At 33.2% G+C, this 25,771-nt stretch overlaps 1 protein-coding gene across 3 annotated transcripts in view; it reads right to left on the minus strand.

Annotated features, from left to right (window-relative positions):
• Positions 1 to 14,004, minus strand: part of LOC130932679 (uncharacterized) — a 36,468-nt gene extending 22,464 nt beyond the window's left edge. For 2 of the 3 annotated variants that reach the window (XM_057862072.1, XM_057862070.1), the window contains exons 1-5: positions 13,575 to 14,004; positions 13,374 to 13,468; positions 13,236 to 13,293; positions 10,095 to 10,286; positions 9,895 to 9,971 (exon numbers count right to left, since the gene is read on the minus strand). In XM_057862072.1, the coding sequence (XP_057718055.1) occupies positions 9,895 to 9,971; positions 10,095 to 10,286; positions 13,236 to 13,293; positions 13,374 to 13,468; positions 13,575 to 13,728 (576 nt within the window). In that variant the 5' untranslated portion in view covers positions 13,729 to 14,004. Of the gene's footprint in view, positions 1 to 9,640; positions 9,972 to 10,094; positions 10,287 to 13,235; positions 13,294 to 13,373; positions 13,469 to 13,574 lie in introns of those variants that run through there. The other variant, XM_057862071.1, reaches the window with a different exon arrangement.
• Between the last annotated feature and the right edge of the window lie 11,767 nt (positions 14,005 to 25,771).

Genomic DNA, 25,771 nt, shown 5'->3' on the forward strand with positions numbered 1-25,771 from the left:
TTAATATCAATATCAATAATTAATTTTTATAATTATTTTTGTACTACTAAAGGCCACATATAGTGTTTTTCTTTTTTGTAGAATAAAAAAGGTTGTGATTCATAATATTTTTGTAAAGTTATATCGTATGGATATAAGATTAATTAGATAACAAATTAAATTTTAATTAATATGTTTTATTTTCTACTCATATTTTTTCATTAATTATTTTACTTTTTATATTTACAGTAATATTGAATGTAAAAGAGAAAAAAATAATATTAAATGTTATCTATTTTATTTATTTAGATTCATAATTAAATTTGATATAATTATAGCAAGTATTTAGAATTAATAATAACATGATAGTATAATTTTAAGTTGTATAATATAATAAAAAAATGTAGCAATTTATGTATGCTTCCTATATAGCAATAATATTATATATATTTATATATATCCTCTTTTAGCTCTTTCCTAAAAATATTGGCATATAATTAATGTCGATAACATATCTATTTAGTAAGTATCTCCATTGAAAATATTTGTTAACTATTACCGTGTATAATTAGTGTGTGTAAATATATAAGGATTAATAGTGAATTGTTACAATTATTTATCATCTAGAAAATTCGTACCTCAGACATAGAACTTCTGTTTATTATTTTTCATACCTAAGGGATACTAACTATACGATTCTATCAACAGTATTACCTATGATAGATTATATAATGAAAAAAGTTTGAAAAATAAAGACAATAATTATAAGGTTATGAAAAGTCTCATCCAAATTTGACAAGAACAACACAACTTACATAGAAATGGTTCTTATGGATGATAAGGTAAGTTGATTATTTTTCATGATTCTTTCAAGTGATGCTAGGTCCATTTTATAAATATTTTTTGTTTATATTTTAAGTTTATTTGATAAATAAACCCTTGCACGAATTAAAGACAGTGCGATTTTATAGATTTATAAGTGAGTGCTAATAGCCTTTATATTTAATTTGTTTTAAAGTGTGATAATAGCCAATATATTTGTTGGTAGATTTAACTATTACTATATTATTTATGATCACATTCAGTATATATGTCTGATTTATTGAAGAAAATAGATTATTAAAATCATTAATAATTATTTTAGAGTTAATCCAATTAATACTAAATTTAAAAAAAAAACAAACAAGGCATAACAAATTATTTTTTTATTAATCAAATTATTATAATTTAAATTAATTTTAAAAAATAATTTAAAATTATAATTTCAATCTTATCACGTGTATCATACGGGTAATTATACTTGTTATTTTTAAATACTAAGAATGATCTATTATTGAGATTAGCCTAGTTTAAAGTCTGTCAAAAGATTGGTCTAATAATTTTTTAACAAAAATAAAAAAATTATTTAAAAAACGAATTTTTAACCAAAAAATTACTTATATATAATATAACAAATTTAATGGTTATAAGAATATTTGAATTTTTAAAGTATTTAAAATATATAAAAATATTTATGATAAAATATAAAAATTTAAAATTTTTAATAATTTTTAAATATAAAAAGATATTTATATATTTATATATTTATTTATATTTTAAAAGTAGTCCTAAGATTTGATAGACCTATAAAAGTAATTTGCGCTTAACTTGATATATTAATATATTTAGGCTTATAAGATAGGTTTGTACTTTGTAGGCTGTTGGAAGGCCACTTAGTCTATTTCCAATCCTACTCACAATTTAAAGGTCGTATCTCTAAAATATATGAGAATTGTAATACACCGTCTCTCTAAAAAATGATCATCTGGAATATATTGGGTGGCTTAACAATATTATTGAATTGAGTCAGCTCTGATACCATCTTATAATTAAATGGAAGTTCTATCATGTTAAAATTTATTTTGATATTTTCTGCCTCACTATAACTGTAGTGGCTCAGTTTTAACTGCAACACGTGTCCACATAAAGTACCAACTGTTGCAGGATTTAGTACACCAACAATCTTAAAGGAATCATATATATATATATATGCAGTCTTTTACCAGAATTTTAATAGATATGATTGACACTAATTATAAATACTAATTATAGTATTAAGGATAAAATTTTATAGATGAAAAAATTAAAAATATTTTTGATTTTAAAATATTGTTATGTCTTTGGATTATTATTAAATTAAATATAGCTATTACTAATAACTATATTTAAAATTTGATTAATTTTTAAATTCTGATTAATTGTGAGACGTCAATTGCGTACCCGGGTTGAAGTCGGTCTATTGTTGGAGAAGGCCAACCAAAGGTGGTTGTAATTGTGAGTGCGTTGTTGTAGGTAGTAATAGCATTAAAAGAATCCCTCTTTTGAGTGTATTTTGTAATTGTGTTTTTTTTTAATAATTATTTATTGTAGATTTTGTCTATTGGATTTCTTTCGATAATATTAAAAAGAAAAAAAGTTAAAATTTATCTAAAATAAATTTTGATTAATTTTAATTAAATTTTTTTATCAAATATTTCTTCTCTTTTATATTCTTACGTTAAAAAGGAGGTGATAACAAATATTACAATAAGGTTGAGAAAATTTGTCAATACGAAATTGCAGCAAATAGATCTTGTGAATTTAATGTTTAAGTTATTTATTTTTACTTTTACTTTTACTTTTACTTTACTTTATGGGAAGCTCTATATTGCTTAAGACATTGGTGTTTAATTTGTCTATGCCGTGAGAGAGACAATGATGAATATCACTTTTTATTTTTGTATCAAATAGTTTAAAAAATAACAATAAAAGACACCTTATTTTATAATCCTTATATGTTAGTCACATGTATCACTAGTAAATTTTAGAAGGTTAAATTTAACTATATTTATATAATTTTTTGAAATGATTAAAAATTTTTTAAATAGTTCAATAATGTTCTAGAATGCCTTAAAAGGTCTCGAAATACTCTAAAAGATTCTAAAAGACTTTGAAATGTCACGGTAAATTTTAAAAAATTAAATTTAATAATATTTGTATAATTTTTTGGAGTATTTGAGAATGATCTAAATGGTTCTGGATCGTTTTAAAATGCCTTAGAAGGTCCCGGAATACCCTAGAAGATTCTAGGAGACTCTAGAAGGTCATAGAGTATTCTAGAAGAGTGTGGGTGTATATAGAAGTATGAAAAGTAGTATGAAATAATCTAGAAGTATTTAAAGAAATGTGGTAGGATAGATATTTATAGTGAAAGTTCTAGATGATCAATCTGGACCGTTGATTAGATTTGGGTTAAGTATGATTTTGTTCCCTAAGATATAGGCTGAAATTTTTTTTTGTCTTTAACCATTTTTTGCACACAAAATCATCCTTAAAGTTTAACTTAATTTAAAAATTGTCCTTTTTACTTAAATTTTAAATTTTATTACCAAATTACTCCTAACCAAATAAATTATAAAATAAAAAAAGAGAAAAAAAGAGAAACAAAACGGATGAGGGGGAGAAGGGAATTATGCGAGAGGGGGAAGGAAGAAGAAGAATGGAGAAGGGAAGAAGAGGGGAAAGGGAGGGCAGCACCGGTGAGGCTTGGAGTCGCCGTCTTCGACAAAAATCAGAATTGGAGGGAGAGAGAGCTCGCGAGGGAGAAAAGAGACGCGTGCCTTGCCACCATGCCTTGCAGCCGCCATCGAAGAGCTCGCAAAGAGAGAGAGAGAGAAAATTCATGGCCAAGGAGAGAAAGATGGGTGCCTCGTCGCCGTCGCGCTCTGCCATTGCCGGAACTGCCGCCACTGCCGCCACTGCCGCCAGTGCTACTGACCTTGCCGCCGCTTCGCGTCTTCGCCGCTGGTCCTCCCTAGGGTTCCGATTCAATTTTTTATTTATTTTGCTTCTAATTTGTTCTGCTTCTGCTTCTGATTGTTCTTCTGCTTTTGTTTCTTCTGCTTCTGATTCGGATTTCATTATTTTTGTGCTTCTGATTCTAATTTTGTTTCTTTGATTTCATTGTTGTTGCACTTCTGATTTCATTGTTCTTCTGATTCTGATTTGTTCTGCTTATGATTGTTCTTCTGCTTCTAATTCTGATTCTGTTTATGCTTCTATTTCTGATTCTATTTCTTCTGTTTATTACATTGAGTTTGCTTCTGATTTTATTATTATTGCTGTTGATGCTGTGATGAAGAAGAAGCAAAAAGAAGAAGAGATGCTGCTATGATGGAGAAGAACAAAAAAGAATAATAGAAACTAGGTATTTTAGTGAAGAAGGAGAAGGGTATTTGGGTTCGAATGACGATTTTAAAACTAAGTTAAACTTTAGGGATAATTTTTGTGTGCAAAAAAGGTTACGGACAAAAAATTTTTTCGACCTATACCTTAAGGACCAAAATCATACTTAACCCATTAGATTTAATCCTAACCATCAATTGAGGAGGTGAATGGCTATAAATAGGGGGTAAGAGTTAGGGTTTGGGTGGATGAGTCATTTGTAACAAACACTTGAGTAATAAAGTGTTCTTTCCACCAAAACTTCATTTCTCTTGTGTTCTTAGCTTTCTTGCAAAATTCTGAGGGTTAGGCTAACTTGGTCTTAACTCCAGAGATTGAGTAAGTCCGAGTGCCAGCACGGTAGCATTGGAGTATGTCTAAGGTCATGGCTATTTGGCATCAAAGTAAGATTCGAGAGGAGCACAAGTGGTTTGTGAGTATGACTTCTAGTGTTTCAATTTTTTATTTATTTTGCTTCTAATTTGTTCTGCTTCTGCTTCTGATTGTTCTTCTGCTTCTGATTCGGATTTCATTATTTTTGTGCTTTTGATTCTAATTCTGTTTCTTTGATTTCATTGTTGTTGCACTTCTGATTTTATTGTTCTTCTAATTCTGATTTGTTCTGCTTATGATTGTTCTTCTGCTTCTAATTCTGATTCTGTTTATGCTTCTATTTCTGATTCTATTTCTTTTGTTAATTACATTGAGTTTGCTTCTGATTTTATTATTATTGCTGTTGATGCTGTGATGAAGAAGAAGCAAAAAGAAGAAGAGATGCTGCTGTGATGGAGAAGAACAAAAAAGAATAATAGAAACTAGGTATTTTAGTGAAGAAGGAGAAGGGTATTTGGGTTCGAATGATGATTTTAAAACTAAGTTAAACTTTAGGAACAATTTTTGTGTGCAAAAAAGGTTACGAAAAAAATTTTTTTTCGACCTATACCTTAAGGACCAAAATCATACTTAACCCATTAGATTTAATCCTAACCATCAATTGAGGAGGTGAATGGCTATAAATAGGGGGTAAGAGTTAGGGTTTGGGTGGATGAGTCATTTGTAACAAACACTTGAGTAATAAAGTGTTCTTTCCACCAAAACTTCCTTTCTCTTGTGTTCTTAGCTTTCTTGCTAGATTTTGAGGGTTAGGCTAACTGGGTCTTAACTCCAGAGATTGAGTAAGTCCGAGTGCCAGCACGGTAGCATTGGAGTATGTCCAAGGTCATGGCTATTTGGCATCAAAGTAAGATTCGAGAGGAGCACAAGTGGTTTGTGAGTATGACTTCTAGTGTAACCATGGAGCATGTTAAGTCTCAAAGGGGAAGGGATACTATTCCTTCTCAATGGAGAAGCAAAAAGGTGTGCTCTTCAAGTGAGCTTAGAGGTAAGAACTCTAACTTCTTAGAAGAGAGAGTTTCGATATTAGAGAATGTTCTATCCTCTATGGATGAGCGCTTCCAAAGGATAGAATACGACAAGGAGACCCTCAAGACTCATGTATTGGAAGAACTAGATGCTTTCAAAGAAAACATGCTCCAAATCGAAGAGTAGCTTGAGAATTTCTTGAAACTATTTGCGAAAGTTCGAGTTTGGTTCGAGGAGGCAAAATCTCGACCAACCATTATAAGGGAGACGACAAAGATTGATCTCTCAAAGCTAAAGGAATTCAAGGGCGTGAGGGACGCTCGAGAGGTAGACAACGTCCTATGGCAAATGGAGTGGTATTTCGAAGGCCAAGGGATCGTCGAAGAAGCAATAAAAGTATGCACTGTAGCTCTCTACCTTTTTTATAATGCTACTTTGTGGTAGAGTGGAAAATATGTAGATATGGAGAATGATACTTTCAACATAGCCACATGAAAAGATTTCAAAAGGGAGTTGAAATGAAAATTCTTCCCTGAGAATGTGGTCTATGAAGCAAGAAAGAAGTTGAGGGAGTTATAGCACAAGAGTACGATTAACAACTACATAAAGGAATTCACTACTCTCATGCTTCAAATCCCTAACTTAGCATCAGAGGATACGTTGTTCTTCTTCATTGTTGGACTCTAACCTTGGGTGAAACAAGAATTACAAAGAAGAAATGTTAAGGATATCGATGAGGCCATCGTGGTGACTGAATCACTCACTGAGTATTATCGGAGAGACTCTAAACCCAAGTCTTCCTCCAAGCCTAGTTCTACTAAAGGTGGGGGAGACAAGGAGAAGAGTTTCTCAACCAAGAAGGAAGGTTAGTACTCTTCAAAAAAAGAGTACGAAGAAAAGAAGAAAGTTTTTGTGCCCAAAGGAGGATGCTTTGTGTGCAAGGGACCACACCAAATGAAGGACTGTCCCAAGTAGGGACTTTGGCATCTATCACTGAAGAATGAAAGGCTGTGAAGGGCAAAGAGTCAAGCCTTGTAGAAAAGAAAGGCTTGATGCATGTCAAATCCTTTATCAATGAAAAACCCATTATGGCTATGATCGACACTGGTACTACACACAACTTCATCACGCTTAATGAAGCAAAGAGGCTTGGGTTGAAGATCAGCAAAAAGAATGGCTGGTTCAAACCCGTGAATACCAAGGGTGAACCTCTTAAGAGAGTAGCAAAAGGGGTTGAGATTATTCTTAGTTCTTGGAAGGGTCTTGTAGATTTCTTAGTGGCACCCATGGATTATTTCAAGATAGTTATCGGGATAGACTTACAAAGGCAAATTTAATACCCATACCTTACTACGACATATTATGCGTCATGGAGAAAGGGTCTCCATGCATAGTCCCTACAGTCTCTAAAGTTGGAGGACGACCACCGATTCTCTCTGCTATGCAACTTAAGAAAGGGTTCAAGAAGGGGGAGATGATATATTTGGCTTTACTATAAGAGAAGTCAACATTTGAAGGAGAAGTTGTTCCCCCTGAAATAAAGGATGTCTTTGAAAAGAATAAGGATGTGATGCCTTACGAGTTGCCAAAGCAACTACCATCTAAGAGGAAGGTGGATCATAAGATTGAATTGAAGTTAGAAGCAAAGCCGCCTGTCTTAGCACCATATAAGATGACAGCCATTTCCTTGGTCAAAGAAGACATTATACGCATCAACAAAGAAGGGTTACATTATGATCCATTAGCCAAGAAGTTGGTAGAGTTGGCTAGAGAAGGTAAGACCAAAATATTTTTGCTAGAAGCCGACCTTCTCTACACCAAAGGGAGAAGACTATACGTCCCTAAGTAGAAAAATCTAAGAAGAAATTTGGTGAGAGAATGGCACGGCACCAAGTGGGCTGGTTACCAAGGTCAGCAAAGGACCTTGGCACTCATTGAATCTTCCTATTATTGGCCTCAAATGAGAGATGAAGTGGATAGCTATGTGAAGACTTATTTTGTGTGCCAACAAGATAAGATTGAAAATAAAGCACCAAGTGGGTTGTTGGAACCTCTGCCTCCATCAGAGCGACTGTGAAAAAGTATCTCTCTAGATTTCATCTCTGCCTTACCGAAGTCTGAGGAGTTTGGATCTAACCTCGTGATAGTGGATTAATTTTCGAAATATGATACTTTTATACCTACTCCTATACTAATTGCACTACAGAGGAAGTAGCACAATTATTCTTCAAGAATATGGTGAAGTATTGGAGATTACCTAAGAGCATCATCAGTGATCAAGATCCCCGCTTCACAGGATGACTATGGATAAAGTTGTTCAAACTTTTTGGATCGGAACTTCAATTCTCGACAATATTCCATCCTCAAACTGATAGGCAGATGGAGAGAGTAAATGCCTTACTCGAGTATTACTTGAGGCATTTCGTAAGCGCTAATCAGAAGGACTAGACAAAACTCCTAGACATTGTCCAGTTCTCGTACAATCTACAAAGGAGTGAGTCCACAAGGAATAGTCCATTCGAGATTGTGACAGGAAAACAACCACTTATAGTACACTCTCTTTCTTCCTCTTACTTAGGAAAGAGCCCTGAAACTTATCATATGATTAAGTATTGAGAAGAACAAGAAGATGTCACTCATTCTTACCTCGACAAAGCCACAAAGATGATGAAAAAATGGGCAGATAAGAAGAGGAGGCATACAACCTATCAAGTGGGAGTCAAGGTAATGATTAAACTTCTTCCACAACAATTCAAAGCCTTTCGCAAGGTTCCTAAGAGATTGATTCACAAATATGAAGGGCCATTTGTGATCATTGGGCATGTTGGAGAGGATGCTTACAAAGTACAACTCCCTTCCTCTATGAAGATCCATCCCATCTTCTATGTAAGTATGCCTAAATCATATCATGGAGACCGAGAGAAACTGAGTAGAGGTGACTCAAATCGTGCTCCTCTTGTGATGATTAGATCCTTTGATAAGAAAATCAAAGAGATCTTATCTAATCGCATTATGAAAGGAGTACCACCAAGTATCCAATACTTGATTAAGTGGAAAGGAGTCTCGATAACTGAAGCTAGTTGGGAAGCTAGTGAAGATTTGTGGCAATTTCAAGAACACCTAGAGCGCTATCATGAACAGAACATGATGAGAACGTTTGCGCAATAGGTTGGGAAGAATGTCACAGTAAATTTTAGATGGTTAAATTTAACAGTGTTTGTATGATTTTCAGGAGTGTTTGAGAATGCTATAGATGGTTTCAGAACGTTCTAGAATGTCCTAGAAGGTCTTGAAATAGCCTAGAAGATTCTAGAAGACTCTGGAAGGTCATAGAGTATTCTAGAAGAGTGTGGGTGTATATATACGTATGAAGAGTAGTATGGAATAATCTAGAAGTATTTAGAGAAATATGGTAGGATATATATTTGTAGTGAAAGTTCTAGATGATCAATTTGGACCGTTGATTAGATTAATCCTAATCATCCATTTAGGAGGTGGATGGCTATAAATAGGGGGTGAAAGTTAGAGTTTGGATGGATGAGTCATTTGTAATAAATACTTGAATAATAAAGTGTTCTTTCTACCAAAACTTCCTTTCTCTTGTGTTCTTTTGTGTTCTTAACTTTTTTGCTAAATACTAAGGGTTAGCCTAACTTAGTTTTAGCTCAAGAGGTTAAGTAAGTTCAAGTACCGACAAAATAACGTTGGAGTGTGTCAAAGACTATGACACAGATATCTTATTGTGTTAAGATTTAAGGAAATTTTTTTACTCAAAATCTATTCTCTTTCTTGTTTGCATTTTTTCAACTCACAATAATTTTTTTTCTATTAAAAAAATATATCATTTAATATTATACATATTTGTTTTAAAAAATAATATCAAAATTTTAGTAAAAATTTAAGGATGAAAATAATATAATTGATTTCTTAAAAAATGTAATTATAGTTGATGTATTGAGCAACATGTGCTCACCTGAAGTTGGTGGTTTTCGTAGATACGTGTTGTAATTGAAGGTGATCCATCTTAGTTCAGTACGTGAAGAAGAAAATGAGCTTTAGTATCGTAGAATTTTTTTAAAATTAAGTGCGCGCCTAACTCAATTTTAAAAATTATTCTAAAATAAATAGTATCTCATATTTATAAATTTTTTAGATATCGAATATTATTGTGAGACATAAAACTTGTAATTAACCTTTCTCTTTATTAGTAAAATCCACTTTTGCTTTCTTCAGTGATTTATTCTAGATGTTATCTGCTTCTCTTCGTCTATAATCATAAAGTTTAAGATAAATAGTCTTTGATTCACATACCTCACCAACATTGCTAATTGCGTAGAAAAGTGTTCCTCCAATCACAAGTACATCACCTAAGAGAGGCTTTGAACCGCCTTTAGAAAAAATAAAAAATAAAAAATTTAGCGTTGGATTATTATTTTCTATAAGACAATCTTATCATTATTACAAAACATTCAGAAGACTTAGTTCCAATAGAATTAATCAAGAAATATTACCTCCACCACCAACTTCACTATCAGAAAACATGACTAAACAGAGGCCAAGTACACATATAGCTGCACCACTTAACTGCCATAAAGAATATCTTGTGCCAAGGAAAATCCATGTGAATAGAATGGCCCAAGGTATTGTCCAACAATCGAGTAGGGTCACACTAGTAATTGACGAATACTGATATGCTTTGTTAACTGCATACAAGGTAATAGAAGCAAAAAAATAACAGGAAAAATTGCTTCAATTCTGAATTCTAAATTTAACTATTAACTGCATACAAGGCCAAAAAAGTAAAATGGTGGCGCTGTGGAAATTGCTTCAATATCTAAAATTCACAGAATAAAAGTTTGGGACTTGGAAGCCATAATTTGCTTTTTTTTAAAAATGTATCTACTTTTTATTTTGTATTCCTTAATTATTATTAAAATAAACAAATAATTTTAGATATAAATAAATATGTAATTATAGATATTATATATATAAAATTATTAGATATTAATTAAGTTAAATAAGATAATTTTATATTATTATTTTTTAGTATTATTTTTTATAAATTAATATAAAATATATTTAATGTATGTTTAAGGTGAATTTACAATCATTCATTTTTTTACTTAACTTTTAATATTATTCTAAAAAATTATGAATAAAAAGAGCATTGTAAAAATGGGATAAATTACATGAATATCTTAATACAATTTGGTTATATTTATGTGTTTTTTATGTAAATTATTACAGGATTACATGATTTAATCATTATAGGTAATACGATTTATAATTTTAACGTGAACCGATGCACCTACAACAAATTAGTTAGTAGTGTGTCATTCACGTAAATCACTGCAACATCTTATGATTTATTAGGGATATAACTCACCATCCTAACTTTTTTTGACAGGAAAAAACAAATTTTTAGTTATAAGAAAATCAAATAACACTTAGGAATATTAAAAAAATATCAATTCTACATAAATAATAAGAAGATAAATATTTCATGTCTTGAACTATAGTATGATACTAAAACTAATATTTGATTATTAAAAATTTTAAAAAGTAGAAACAAAAATCGAACAAAATCTCTTTTATTTCTGTATCTACACGCACGTGATACAAGCCAATAAGATATATCTTCTTTTTTTTCATATAAATCTGAATATTTTCTGATTCTAAATATTTTTTTTATAATTAAAACTATTTATTTGAAAAGTTTTTCTTTTAAATCTGATAAGATCAGCATCATTAGAACACCACCAACAACAAAAAAAGAGAACCAAAACACCACTACAAAAAAAAATCACAGATGAATTATAAAATCAAGAACACAGAGCTAATTTCAGGTTCGAAAAAAGGTTATCTTAAATCTAGATTTGAATCATAAATCTAAATCTCTAAAAAAATAAGCAAAAAAAAAAAAAACCAAGAAACCGAAAGCAAGAAGAAAGGAGATAAGAAAGGAGATTAAGTGGCGGCGGAGTGGTGTGAGCGGAGGCAGAAGAAAAAACGGAAAACAGAGGAAAAGAAGGAAAGAGGGAGGAGAGAGGAGGAAAAAGACGGAGAGAGAGAAGAAACGAAAATGGCGGTAAAATTAAAAGTTAAAGGAGACAGGAGCATAAGAGGGCCACCGCGATCTAAACTGAGGCGACGACGACTGCTCTCAAAAGAGCTTTACGGTTTACCTCAACAAGAGAGAGAGAGAGAAAGGAGCTAACTCACCATCCTATTTGGTGTCAGTATAAAATAATTTAGTTAAACTGAATATAAATCGTATTATAAAAAATAAGTATAAAAAATCTTACTTAGCACGATTTAGCTTGCTAAAGGAGTATAAAATAATGAGCATAATAAAAAAGTTTTAATTTTATAAAAAATTTATAATAATTATAAAAAATGCTTGTAATAAATTTTTTTAAACTTTATAAAAATGCTTACCATTATTATAAAAAGTGCTACAATAAAAATTTTTAAGCTATAAAAATATTTACAATAACTATATAAAAAATTAGTTGTACTCTGTTGCAAGATGGAACGATTTACGCTGAGTAAATTTTTATAACTATTGTTTTTTAACTATTGCAAGCATTCTCAGTTTAAAAATTTATTGCAATTATTTTATATTCCTCTGTGCGAAGCTAAATGGTAACAAGTTGGCACAATTTATACCTGTCCAACTAAAAATCACTAGTTACAATATTTAGTAGATGGGTAAATTACTCCACGTATATCTCTTAGTAAATTGTGAGATGTAGTGATTCTGAATAACACACTACTAACTAATCGTTGCAACATGCAGTAATTTACATTAAAATTGTAAAATCGTGTTATTCTCCGATAATTTATATAAAAGAAATCAGGAAAAAATTATAACTAAATTATATCTAGGATATTCATATATAATATCCAACTATGTTATTTACGAAATTTACCCGTGAAAACTAGTGCAAACCTTAAATGTGTTACAAGACCACACAAGAATTTCCAAGAAAAAAGTATTCTAATGACAATGGTATTAATATATTTTAGTATATATATAAAACTCATTTTTTCCATCCATAACAGGAGAAACAAAGAAATTCAAAATATATGCATAGACCATAGTTTATAACCCAATTACCCAACCTATATACCGATTTTGGGAGAAATTATTACATGTTGACAAAGTATTTAGGTGAGTTGTATTTTATCGATTCATAAAATGACAATTAAAAATATGTGAAACCTTATAGTAATAAATATTAAAAAAAAAAGTCTTTTTACATTAAATTTTAAACAATAAATTTTAATAATTTAAAGTAAAAGTATTAACTTAAAATATTGGTTAATATTAATAAAAAATATTCACCCGATAACAATAATTCTCAATGAATAAAATGTATCCACCAGCATACAATAATTTCTCCATTTTGGGTGGTCTGGCAATAAATAAATGCTTGCTTGACCAAAATACAAAGGGGGAACCCATAAAAATATTCTACAATTGCTTTCTCACCAGCTCAAATGATTTTAGCTAATATCTGAATCTCACCTGCCAAAGTTTTCTTATTCTAGTTCTAGTTCTAGTGTATCTTCTAAATTTAACAGAAAAAGATTAGCGTCAGCTTTTCTAAAAATAGATAAGAACAATAGAAAGAGAGGCAGAGTCTTACCCAAATAATTGCCCTGAACATCAACAATACCTAACAATAAATACCAATACCAAAAACCCTGCACAGATCAATATAAGCAACTCATGAAACCTAAATTAAATTCAAATTCAAATTCACTTCATATATATAGATACAAACCAGAGGTTTTTGATTCCTAAAGAGCAAGATGGTTCCATAAACCAAAGCCAAAGATGCGTAGACAAAGAGACTCTGAGTGAGAGGCGCATAAACGCCTGTATAATATGTCCAACATGTATGTTAAACTGCAGAAATTTTCTTTAACAAAAACAAACAAATAAATAGAATAAGAAGAAAGAGTTGGGGAAATAATAACGATACCAAATTTTTGGGAGATGAGAGAGGAAGTGAGGCTTAGGAGAGCAAGAGTTAGAGAAACAAGTTGACTCAAAATAAGAATGCCAACGACTCTCAATTTTGTGTGGTGATGATGCCTTCTAAACCATGTAGTGATGCCAGAGCTAGACCAATCCATTAATATTAGTTTACTGCTAGTAGTTGAAATGAAACTTTAACGCTCTTCAATCATGGTGCCTTATTCTTGTCCTATATATATTAAGAATTAAAGGTATATGCATAACCAACCATGCTGTGCTTTTGTTGCTGTTTTTCTTCTCATTATTTAAGAAAGGTAGCGGAAAATTAAAGGCGTGTGAAGTGGTGTTAAGTTGGAGTTTTGAAGATTGAGTGAGGGTATGCGTGTTCAGCTACCATTCTTGAGTTCGTTAGAATATCGGAACGGAAAAGGGGGGTTGTGTAATAATAATGTAAACAACAGAGACCCACACTCTCTTTCGGTCTCTTTTGTTGATTAAAAGATGAAAACGACTTTAAAAGCTGCGTTTATTTGTGAGAGGAAGACAAGATAAGACACTAATAACAAGACACACAAAATTTTGTGTTATTATTTTATTTGGTGATAAACTAGAATAAATTATAAAAATTTAATTTATTTTTTTTCATTAAAAAATTTGAAAAGAAAAATATAATTTTATATTCTTCCTATTAAGTTACATTCTTTGTTAGTATTTTTATATTCTTCCTATTAAGATGAATATAAAATAGTCCTTATACACAATATTTCTATCTATATCTTATTTATCAAATATAATTTTATGTCTTTGTATCCCTATTTCAATATCCTATCTCCTAAAATAAACGGAGCCGAAGTTACATACAATCACTTGTTGCACTATTGCTATATTAAACACAAACAAATAAAAATATGGTATTATTAAATGATTTTATATGTAAATTATTTTATCTTCTATCAAAATACTGTTGTGCATTACTTGCTCAAAACCAAATAATATTAAACAATGCCAAAATAAAAATATGCGTAAACTAAAGTGTTTGAGAATTACTTAGTTCGACACCATAAACCACTCTAAGTGTCTTGAGGGACTATTTTATTTTAAATTAGAGATTTAGATTTAGATTTTTAAACAAGCGACTTTATTAAATAAAGCTTTTCCAGCCAATCGTAAGACGGATCTTAATGTTCTAATATTCACCAATTTTGCAATTCTCTTTTTCAAATTGAACTGCCCCCAATAGGAGTTCTTATTTTTATTTCTCTACATGTTATTTTTTTCACTGATTAACTATATTTTTCATAAATGTTAATTGTTTCCTAGTATTTGATAGTCAACTTAACATAGTGATACGAGTAGTGTATAACTAATACTTGGGTATTTGGGTAACTAATATAAATAGGATAGGTCCCTACGGTTTTTGTTTCCTACAACTAAAGCAAAATCTTTAAAATTATATTGTATAACCATGAGAAAATTATTTGTTTAAATTTTACACTACAAGAATTAGGCTGATTAGCTACTACAAAAATAGTCGTAAAATCATCGTTAATCTGACGCAAAATATAATTTATGATGAATTAGCTATTACCTAGCAACTAATGATTTCCTCACTAATTACAAGTCGCAGATCAGTGAGGCAAACACAACAGTCGCTAATTCATCAAAAAATTTTTTAGCGACCGAATAGATAGTCACAAATCCAGCACTAAAGTAAAAGCTAATTCCATATATAGAAGAAATAGATTAAACAGTAGATGCTAATTAGCAACAAACTCTACTACAGTAGACTTGTTGCTAAATCTAAACTAACTTCGTAGACAAAATGGAATACTTAGTTGACGCTAATTATCGAGAAATTTTTTCGAACCTAACTCGTCGCAGGTTGTCCGCTAATAATGATTGCAAATCTATCACATTTTGTAACAAATTTATAGCTAATTTTTGAAAATCCTTAATCAAATTTCTAGAAATTTTGTCGCTAAATCAAAGCTATTCTAAATGAGAAAGCAAAATCACAAATTAGTTGCAAATTTGCTAGAAAATAATACGTAGTTAATTAGTTGCAATACTATCGCAAATGTGATCATGCTTCTATAAAATTCATTATACATTATACATCTGAGTTCCTCGTTGCACATTAAAAATAAAAAAAATACAAACAAACAACACCTAAGACTTAGAAGTTGATATAGTGAGATAAATATATTAAACCGCATACTTGCTTCTTTAAAACGGTAGGTATCTACATTAGTATCTATATTCACAAACATAGTTGGTTGATTTGTTGAGATACTACTGGGCAAGGTAGAAATATTATTTTCTTCATCATCCCTCCCTTTTATTATTATGCACAAGATATAAAGAGAATTATCTATTTTAGTAAACTTGCAGGCATGAGAAAGAAAATGAAAAGACGAGAAAATGAAAAGACGATAAGCCTAAGCATTAGGTGAATTATTTTTTAAGGAATAGTACTAGTAAATATGTTTCATGTTCAACACGAAGTATATCATAATGAATTTTTTGAACCTAATGTGTAATGATTTACTAACACAAAAATATCATACAAGCTTAATGTAATATAATTATTTCCATGAGTAAAAAATAGGAAATAAGAAGGAAAGAAAATGAGAATTCAACTATGAAATAGATAGTCAGCTATTCAACGAAATTTTCTTCTCTTTTCCTAACAAATTAACAAATGATAGGTTCTATTAATACTTTGATTTTAACTACAAGTCTATAATCGTGTATTAGTTTCTAATGATCCAAACCTCACGAATAATTCAAGCACAAGAATATTATAAACTACTTAACCAATCAATATATGCTACCAAAAGTAACAATTTAAAAGGTCACAAAAATTACTTCCAATGAGTAGAAAAAGAAGCAACAAAATTACAATTTCAAGAACAAAATATAAAATGTTTATCCTTAAAATAGGAAGAGTTGCATTTCTATACATTTGTTGATAAGTTAAGCAAATTATGAATGTCTAGAGAATGATTTTCTTTGCGATTTTGTGCAACTATACCTATGCTGTTAGAACAGTTATCTGATCTAAGCATATGCAGATATGTTGTCGATGCTTCCTTCATTCAAAATATTATTTTTGTTTGTAGAAAAGAAGGAGTTAATCGCTATTCCAATGAATAACTACCAAATTTTCAGTAGAACTACACTCTCTCAAGACTCAACCAACCAAACTCCATCAACATAACTAACTTTTATGTTTTATTTCTTTTGTGTTAACAATTTGGCATTTTTGACTGAAAATTTCTATCTAAGCATAAGTGATAACATGCACCTAATCGAACATTTACATATCAGGAGACAAAAGAAACAAAAACAAAAAAATCAGTTTCTATATTGAAATAATAAGCAATTGAGAATGGCATGTCAAACTCAATGGAGCCATTAGAAATTCATAAAAAATTATATTTATACATTAAAATTATATTTAGTACACACAAATTACTTAAAAAGAAGCATAAAATCTATGTCCGTTTATAATTTTTTTCATTCTATTTTCACATAGAGTACCATTCCAACAATATAATTAATGTAAAATGGATAAAAAATTAATTTGTAAGGACAAATTGAAATTGAGCAGCAATTCTACGAGGCACTAAGTACAATTGCCAAGTGAACTAATGCATAAATTGATTTAGTTAGGGGAAAGAGGTGCATACATGGTGAATATTAGGAAGCAATGGTTCTTCTACTCTAAAGTGGCTTCTGATGAGAGTCCTGCAAAACCAAAGGCATAAGAAAATGGAACAAACACATACAAGGCAATAACACAAACACATACAAGGAAATAGAATAATAAAAATAGAAATTAAAAAAATCAAACTCATAACAACAAACTTACAAACAGAACATCAAGAATTAGAATCATAGAAATAAAAATCAAAGATAAATCAAATATTGTCAACAATAACTAGTAACAAATTAGAAGTTCAGACTAATAATCAGCATAATAAACAGAACAATAAGAAACCTTACAATAACAAGGATAAAAAATCAATAATAGCCGCATAAATTAACATAAGAACAAATCAGAGAAAAAATCAAAACAATAAATAGTTTACTACAAGAATTAGTAATCATAAAAGTAATTAAAAATTTAAAATCATAACAGTAATCGGGATTTCAGAATCAGAAGCTCAAGCTTAATTATTTTTTCCAAAAAAAAAATTTTCCTGTTCACTGAGAAGCAGAACACCAATTTAGAATATCAATATTAATTATTTCTTTTAAACAAAAAAGAAAATACCGGTTTACCTGAGAAGAAGAATAGGGAAAGGCTTAGTTGAGTAGAGAAGAAGAAGAACAGGGGTAGCAATGTTGGGGAAAAAGGGGCACAGAAGTGCCGAGAACCAATCATCACTGAGGGTCGTCGTCATCGCTAAAGCAGGGCAGCACTATCGGCATGAAGTAGAGGGCACTGAGAAGTAGTCGAGCAGAGAAGCACTGAGAAGCTGGGCAGCACTGTTGGTGCACGAAATTGTGATCACACTTTTCACAACTCCGTACAACTAACCAGCAAGTGCACTGGGTCGTCCAAGTAATACCTTACGTGAGTAAGGGTCGATCTCACGGAGATTGTCGGCTTGAAGCAAGCTATGGTTATCTTGTAAATCTTAGTCAGGAGATTAATGATCAAAATGGTTTTGTTTATAAAAAGTAAATAACATGAAATGAATGATACTTGTGATTCAGTAATGAGGAACATGTTGAGGTTTTAGAGATGCTTTGTCTTCTGAATCTCTATTTTCCTACTATCTTCCTTTCTCAAACGCGCAAGGCTCCTTCTGTGGTAGGCTGTATGTTGGTGGATTACCGTTGTCAATGGCTACCATCCGTCATCTCAGTGAAAATGGTCCAGGTACAGTTTCTGTACGGCTAATCATCTGTCGGTTCTCACTAGTGTTAGAATAGGATCTCTTTATCCTTTTGGACACTGTCACTGCACCCAACATTCGTGAGTTTGAAGCTCATCACAGTCATCCATTCCCATACCCTACTCAGAATACCACAGACAAGGTTTAGACTTTCCAGATCTCAGGAATGCTGCCAATTGGTTCTAGCCTCTACCACGAAGGTTCTAATCTCACGGATTCGAATGCTCTGTTGTTGGTGCACAAAATTGTGATCACACTTTTCACAACTCTGCACAACTAACCAGCAAGTGTACTGGGTCGTCCAAGTAATACCTTACGTGAGTAAGGGTCGATCCCACGGAGATTGACGGCTTGAAGCAAGCTATGGTCATCCTGTGAATCTCAGTCGGGCGGATTCAAATAGTTTTGAGGTATTGACAATCAAAAGGTAAATAAAACAAAAAATAACATAGAGATACTTATGTAATTCATTGGTGGGAATTTTAGATAAGCGTTTGGAGATGCTTTGTTCCTTTTAAACCTCTGCTTTCCTATTGTCTTCATCCAGTCATGCGTGCTCCCTTCCATGGCAAGCTGTAGGATCCTCTTAGTGAAAATGGTCCTCTACAGTTTTTGTACGACTAATCAACTGTCAGATTTCTCGTCTCGGATGAAAAACACCGGGTTCAACTACCGCATGGCTAACCATCTGTCGGTTCTCACTAGCGTCGGAATAAGATCCATTGATCCTTTTGCACACTCTCACTACGCCCAACATTCGCAAGTTTGAAGCTCTTCATAGTCATCCCTTCCCAGATCCTACTCGGAATACCACAGACAAGGTTTAGACTTTTCGGATCTCAGGAATGTTTTCTATTGTTCTAGCCTATACCACGAAGATCCTAATCTCAGATTCAGATGCTCTGTTGTCAGGAGAGATGATGTGAATCATTGATTAGAGACCCAAGAGAATATACTCTGGCTGTCATCCAATGACTACGTTGAACATCATGTAGACCGCTTTGTGGTTGTCAGGCACGCAAATCTTGGCTAAGCGAGTACTGAAGATAGAGGGTGATTGTCACAGGTCATCCCTTCAGTCTGACTTAACTGAATTAAGTACAAGAGTATATCTTGGAGAAGAAGTAGGTGTGAATTGAATGAAAAACCATAGTACTTGCATTAATTCATGAGGAACAGCAGAGCTCCTCACCTTAATCTATGAGGTGTAGAAACTCCACCATTGAAAATACATAAGAACAAAATGAGTAGATGGTGCTATTTATACTAAACTAGTATAAATAGTGAAAAGGGTTCGAAGAACTCCCAAAAGGTCAAAGACTCCCAATACAATAGTAAATAGTGCTATTTATACTAAACTAGTAAACTAGGTTTACAGAAAATGAGTAGATGGTGCAGAAATCCACTTCCGGAGCCCACTTGGTGTGTGTTTGGGATGAGCCTTGAAGCTTTCACGTGCATAGGCCATCCTTGGAATTTAACTCTAGCGTTGGTGCCAGTTCCGGCGTTTTACGCAAGAAAAGGGTCTTTGGTGGGTGTTTGGACGCCAGTTTGGGCCATCAAATCTCAGGCAAAGTATGAACTTTATACATTGCTGGAAAGCCCAAGATATCAAATTTCCAACACAATTAAGAGCGCGCCAATTGGGCTTCTGTAGCTCCAGAAAATCCACTTCGAGTCCAGGGAGGTCAGAATCCAACAGCATCTGTAGTCCTTTCTTAGCCTCTGAATCAGATTTTTGCTCAAGTCCCTCAATTTCAGCCAGAAAATACCTAAAAATCACAGAAAAACACACAAACTCATAGTAAAGTCCAGAAATGTGAATTTTGCATAAAAACTAATAAAAATATATTAAAAAGTAACTAAAACATACTAAAAACTACCTAAAAACAATGCCAAAAAGCGTATAAATTATCTTCTCATCACAACACCAAACTTAAATTGTTGCTTATCCTCAAGAAACAAAAAAAAAATAGGATAAAAAGAAGAGAATATACAATAAATCCCAAAATATCAGTGAATCTTAGTTCTAATTAGATGAGCGGGACTTGTAACTTTTTGCTTCTGAACAGTTTTGGCATCTCACTTTGTCCTTTGAAATTCAGAATGATTGGCATCTATAAGAACTCAGAATTAAGATAGTGTTATTGATTCTCCTAGTTTAGTATGTTGATTCTTGAACACAGCTACTTATGAGTCTTGGCCGTGACCCTAAGCATCTTGTTTTCCAGTATTACCACCAGATACATAAATGCCACAGACACATAACTGGGTGAACCTTTTCAGATTGTGACTCAGCTTTGCTAGAGTCCCCAGTTAGAGGTGTCCAGAGTTCTTAAGCACACTCTTTTACTTTGGATCACGACTTTAACCACTCAGTCTCAAGCTTTTCACTTGGACCTTCATGACACAAGCACATGGTTAGGGACAGCTTGATTTAGCCGCTTAGGCCAGGATTTTATTCCTTTGTGCCCTCCTATCCACTGATGCTCAAAGCCTTGGATCCTCTTTACCCTTGCCTTTTAGTTTAAAGGGTTACTGGCTTTTTGCTCTTGCCTTTTGGTTTAATGAGCTATTGGCTTTTTCTGCTTGCTTTTTCTTTTTTTTTTCTTTTTTTGGCAAGCTTTTTCTTTTTTCACTGCTTTTTCTTGCTTCAAGAATCAATTTTATGATTTTTCAGATTATCAATAACATTTCTCTTTTTTCATTATTCTTTCAAGAGCCAACAATTTTAACATTCATAAACTTCACTATAAAAAATATGCACTGTTTAAGCATTCATTCAGAAAACAAAAAGTATTGCCACCACATCAAAATAATTAAACTAATTTCAAGATAGAATTTGAAATTCATGTACTTCTTGTTCTTTTGCAATTAGAAACATTTTTCATTTAAGAAAGGTGAAGGATTCATGGGACTTTCATAGCTTCAAGGCATAGACACTAGACACTAATGATCATGTAATAAAGACATAAACATAGACAAAACATAATGCATAAGAAACGAAAAATAGAAAAATAAATAACAAGGAAATTAAAGAACGGGTCTACCTTAGTGATGGTGGCTAATTCTTCCTCTTGAAGATCCTATGGAGTGCTTTAGCTCCTCAATATCTCTTCCTTGCCTTTGTTGCTCCTCCCTCATGGCTCTTTGGTCCTCTCTAATTTCATAGAGGATAATGGAGTGCTCTTGGTGCTCCATCCTTAGTTGCTCCATGTTGGAACTCAAATCTCCTAAAGAGGTGTTGAGTTGCTCCCAATAGTTGTATGGAGGAAAATGCATCCCTTGAGGCATCTCAGGGATTTCTTGATGAAGAACTTCCTCATGCTCTTGTTGAGGTCCATGAGTGAGCTTTCTTGTTTGCTCCATCCTATTTTTAGTAATGGGCTTGTGAGATGAATCTCTCCATCTCCCATGATTCAGAGTTGGAAGCAACTGCTTTCCTTTTCGTCTTTCTAGAGATTTCTCCGGCCTTAGGTGCCATTAATGGTTATGAAAAAATAAAAAGTAGAGCTTTTTCCCACACCAAACTTAAAAGGTTTGCTCGTCCTCGAGCAAAAGAAGAAAGATAGGAGGAGGAGAAGAAGAAATGTAGGAGATAGAGGGAGGTGAGTGGTTTAGCCAAGGGGGGTTTTAGGTGGTTATGATGTGTGAAAATGAAGGAGTGATGAGGGGCTCATATAGGAATGGAGTGGAGAGGGAATTCTTGTAATAGGGGTTGGATTTGGGAGGGAGATGGTTTGAATTTGAATGGTTGGGAGTAAGTGGGTTGTATGATGGTTTTGGAGGAGAATTGGAGGTGATTGGTGGAGGTTATTTTGGAGGAGAGTGTTATGGAAAGGTGTGAAAAGGAGAGAAAGTGAGTTGGGGTAGGTAGGGATCCTGTGGGGTTCACAGATCCTGAGGTGTCAAGGATTTCTCACCCCTGCACCTTTTTGGCATTTAAACACCCTCTGTGTGGCATTTCTGGCTTTAAACACTAGGCTGATGCCTCTTTTGGCATTAAATGCCAGTCTGGCTGCCAATTCTGGCGTTTAACACCCAGAATGCTGCCAGACTGGGCGTTAAACACCCATTCTGCTACCCTTATTGGTTTTTAACGCCAGCCAGACACCAGACACCCTTTTCTGGCGTTAAACGCCAGTCTGTGTGCCATTTCTGGCATTTAACACCCAGAATGATGCCAGACTGGGTGTTAAACGCCCAATTTGCTATCTTTACTGGCGTTTAAATGCCAGTAAGCTCGTCCTCCAGGGTGTGCTATTTTTTGATGCTGCTTTTGATTTTGCTTTAATTCTGCAGCTATTTTTGTGACTCCACAAGATTATCAACCTAAAGAAAACATAGACTAACACTAGAAAATAAAATGAAAAAGTAATTAATATAGATAAATAAAATTGGGTTGCCTCCCAAAAAGTGCTTCTTTAGTGTCAATAGCTTGACAGAAAGCTCCTACAGAGCTTCACAGATGCTCAGAGCATGGTTATGGCCTCCCAACACCAAACTTAGAAGTTGAGTGTGGGGGCTCTGTCTGACTCTGTATTGAGAGAAGCTTTTCATGCTTCTTCTCCATGTTTACAGAAGAAGATCCTTGAGTCTTGAACATGAGGTAGTCCTCATTCAATTGAAGGACTAACTCTCCTCTGTCCATATCAATCATAGCCCTTATTGTGGCTAGGAAGGGTCTTCCAAGGATGATGGATTCATCCTCATCCTTCCCAGTGTCTAGGATTATAAAGTCAGCAGGGACGTAAAGGCCTTCAACCTTCACTAAGACATCCTCTACAAGTCCATAAGCCTGTTTCATTGATCTGTCTGCCATCTCTAGTGAGATTTTTACAGCTTATACCTCAAAGATCCCTAGTTTCTCTATTACAGAGAGTGGCATGAGATTGATACCTGACCCCAGGTCACACAGAGCCTTTTCAAAGGTCATGGTGCCTATGGAGCAAGGTATTAAGAACTTTCCGAGATCTGGTTTCTTTTGAGGCAATGTCTGCTGAATCCAGGTATTCAGTTCATTTATGAGTAGTGGAGGTTCATCCTCCCAAGTCTTATTACCAAATAACTTGGCATTCAGCTTTATGATTGCTCCTAGATACTGAGTAACTTGCTCCTCAACAGTGTTTTCGTCCGCTTCAGAGGAAGAATATGCATCAGATCTCATGAATGGCAAAAGTAAGTTCAGTGGAATCTCTATGGTCTCTGTATGAGCCTCAGATTCCTTTGGTTTCTCAATAGGGAACTCCTTGTTGGTCAGTGGACGTCCCTTGAGGTCTTCCTCACTGGGAATCACTGCCTTTTCACTCTCTCTAGGTTCGGCCATTTTGGTTATAGTTATGGCCTTGCACTCTCTTTTGGTATTCTCTTCTGTATTGTTTGAGTGAGTACTAGGAGGAGTTTTAGTAACTCTTTTACTCAGTTGACCCACTTGTGCCTCCAAATTTCTGATGGAGGACATTGTTTCATTCATGAAACTGAGAGTGGGCTTAGATAGATCAGAGACTATAGTTGTTAAGCCAGAGAGGCTCTGCTCAGAATTCTCTATCTGTTGCTAAGAAGATGATGGAAAAGGCTTGTTATTGCCAGACCTATTTCTCCCACCATTGTTGTTATTGAAGCCTTGTTGAGGCTTCTGTTGATCCTTCCATGAGAAATTTGGATGATTCCTCCATGAAGGATTATAGGTGTTTCCATAGGATCCTCCCATGTAATTCACCTCTTCCTTTACAGGATTCTCAGGGTCATAAGCTTCTCCTTCAGAGGAGGCTTCCTTAGCACCACCGGATGCAGCTTGCAATCCAGTCAGATTTTGAGAAATTATATTGACTTGTTGAGTCAATATTTTGTTCTGAGCCAATATGGCATTTAGAGTATCAATCTCAAAAACTCCTTTCTTCTTAGTCATCCCATTATTCAGAAGACTTCTTTTAGAAATGTACATGAACTGGTTATTTGCAACCATCTCAATGAGTTCCTGGGCTTCTGCAGGGGTTTTCAGATGAAGGGATCCACCAGCAGAAAGGTCCAATGACATCTTAGACAACTCAGACAGACCATCATAGAATATGCATTTGATGCTCCATTCTGGAAGCATGTTAGAAGAACACCTTTTTGGTTAATTGCTTGTATTTTTTCCAAGCTTCATAAAGGGATTCACCTTCCTTCTGTTTGAAGGTTTGGACTTCCACTCTAAGCTTGCTCATCTTTTGAGGTGGAAAGAATTTGGTCAAGAAAGCATTGACCAACTTGTACCAAGAGTTCAGGCTTTCTCTAGGTTGTGAGTCCAACCATATCCTAGCTCAGTCTCTTACAGCAAAGGGAAAAAGCATGAGTCTGTAGATCTCGAGATCAACCCCATTGGTCTTAATAATATCACAGATTTGCAAGAATTTAGCTAAGAACTGATGAGAATCTTTCGATGGAAGTCCATGAAACTTGCAATTCTGCTGCATTAAAGAAACTAATATCCTAGTTCAGGCTTATTCTCAACGTTGTTTGCTTCAATGGCAGAAATTGAGATGCTTCTTCCATAGAAATTGGAAGTTGGTGCAGTATAGTCACCAAGCATCTTCCTTGCATCTCTAGCATTGTTGTTAGGTTCGGCTGCCATGTCTACTTTTTTTTCAAAATTCTCTATATGGTCCTTTCTAGAGTGTTGTGCTTTAACTTCTCTTAGCTTCCTCTTCAGAGTCCTTTCAGGTTCAGGATCAGCTTCAACAAGAATGTTTTTATCCCTGTTTCTGCTCATATGAAAAAGAAGAGAACAAAAGGGAGTAGTGGAATCCTCTATATCACAGTATAGAAATTCCTTGAAGTGTCAGAGGAAAAGAAGAATAGAGGGATGAGGTAGAAAGATAATGAGAGGAATTTGAACACACACACAGAGAGAGAAAGGGTTCGAATTATAAGTGGAAGAGAAGTGTTAGCAAATAAATAGAAAGAGATGAGAGAGAGAGAGTTTTTGAAAATTAAAATTAAAATAATTAGTTAATAAAAAAGATTTTTGAAAAAGTGGTTAGTGATTTTCGAAAATTGGAAGTGGAAAAGTGGTTAGGTGGTTTTGAAAAAGATAAGAATAGTAATTAGTTGAAAAAGATTTGAAAATAATTTTGAAAAGATAAGAAGTTAGAAAAAAAGATTATGAAATCAAAGTTTAAAAAGATATGATTGAAAAAAAGATTTGATTGAAAAGATATGATTGAAAAAGATTTAATTTTTAAAAAGATATGATTGAGAAGATATGATTGAAAAGGATTTGATTTTTTTTAAAAATTGATGACTTGACTAACAA

This window comes from Arachis stenosperma, chromosome 6 (genome assembly GCF_014773155.1).
Source record: "Arachis stenosperma cultivar V10309 chromosome 6, arast.V10309.gnm1.PFL2, whole genome shotgun sequence".
Taxonomy (NCBI): domain Eukaryota; kingdom Viridiplantae; phylum Streptophyta; class Magnoliopsida; order Fabales; family Fabaceae; genus Arachis; species Arachis stenosperma.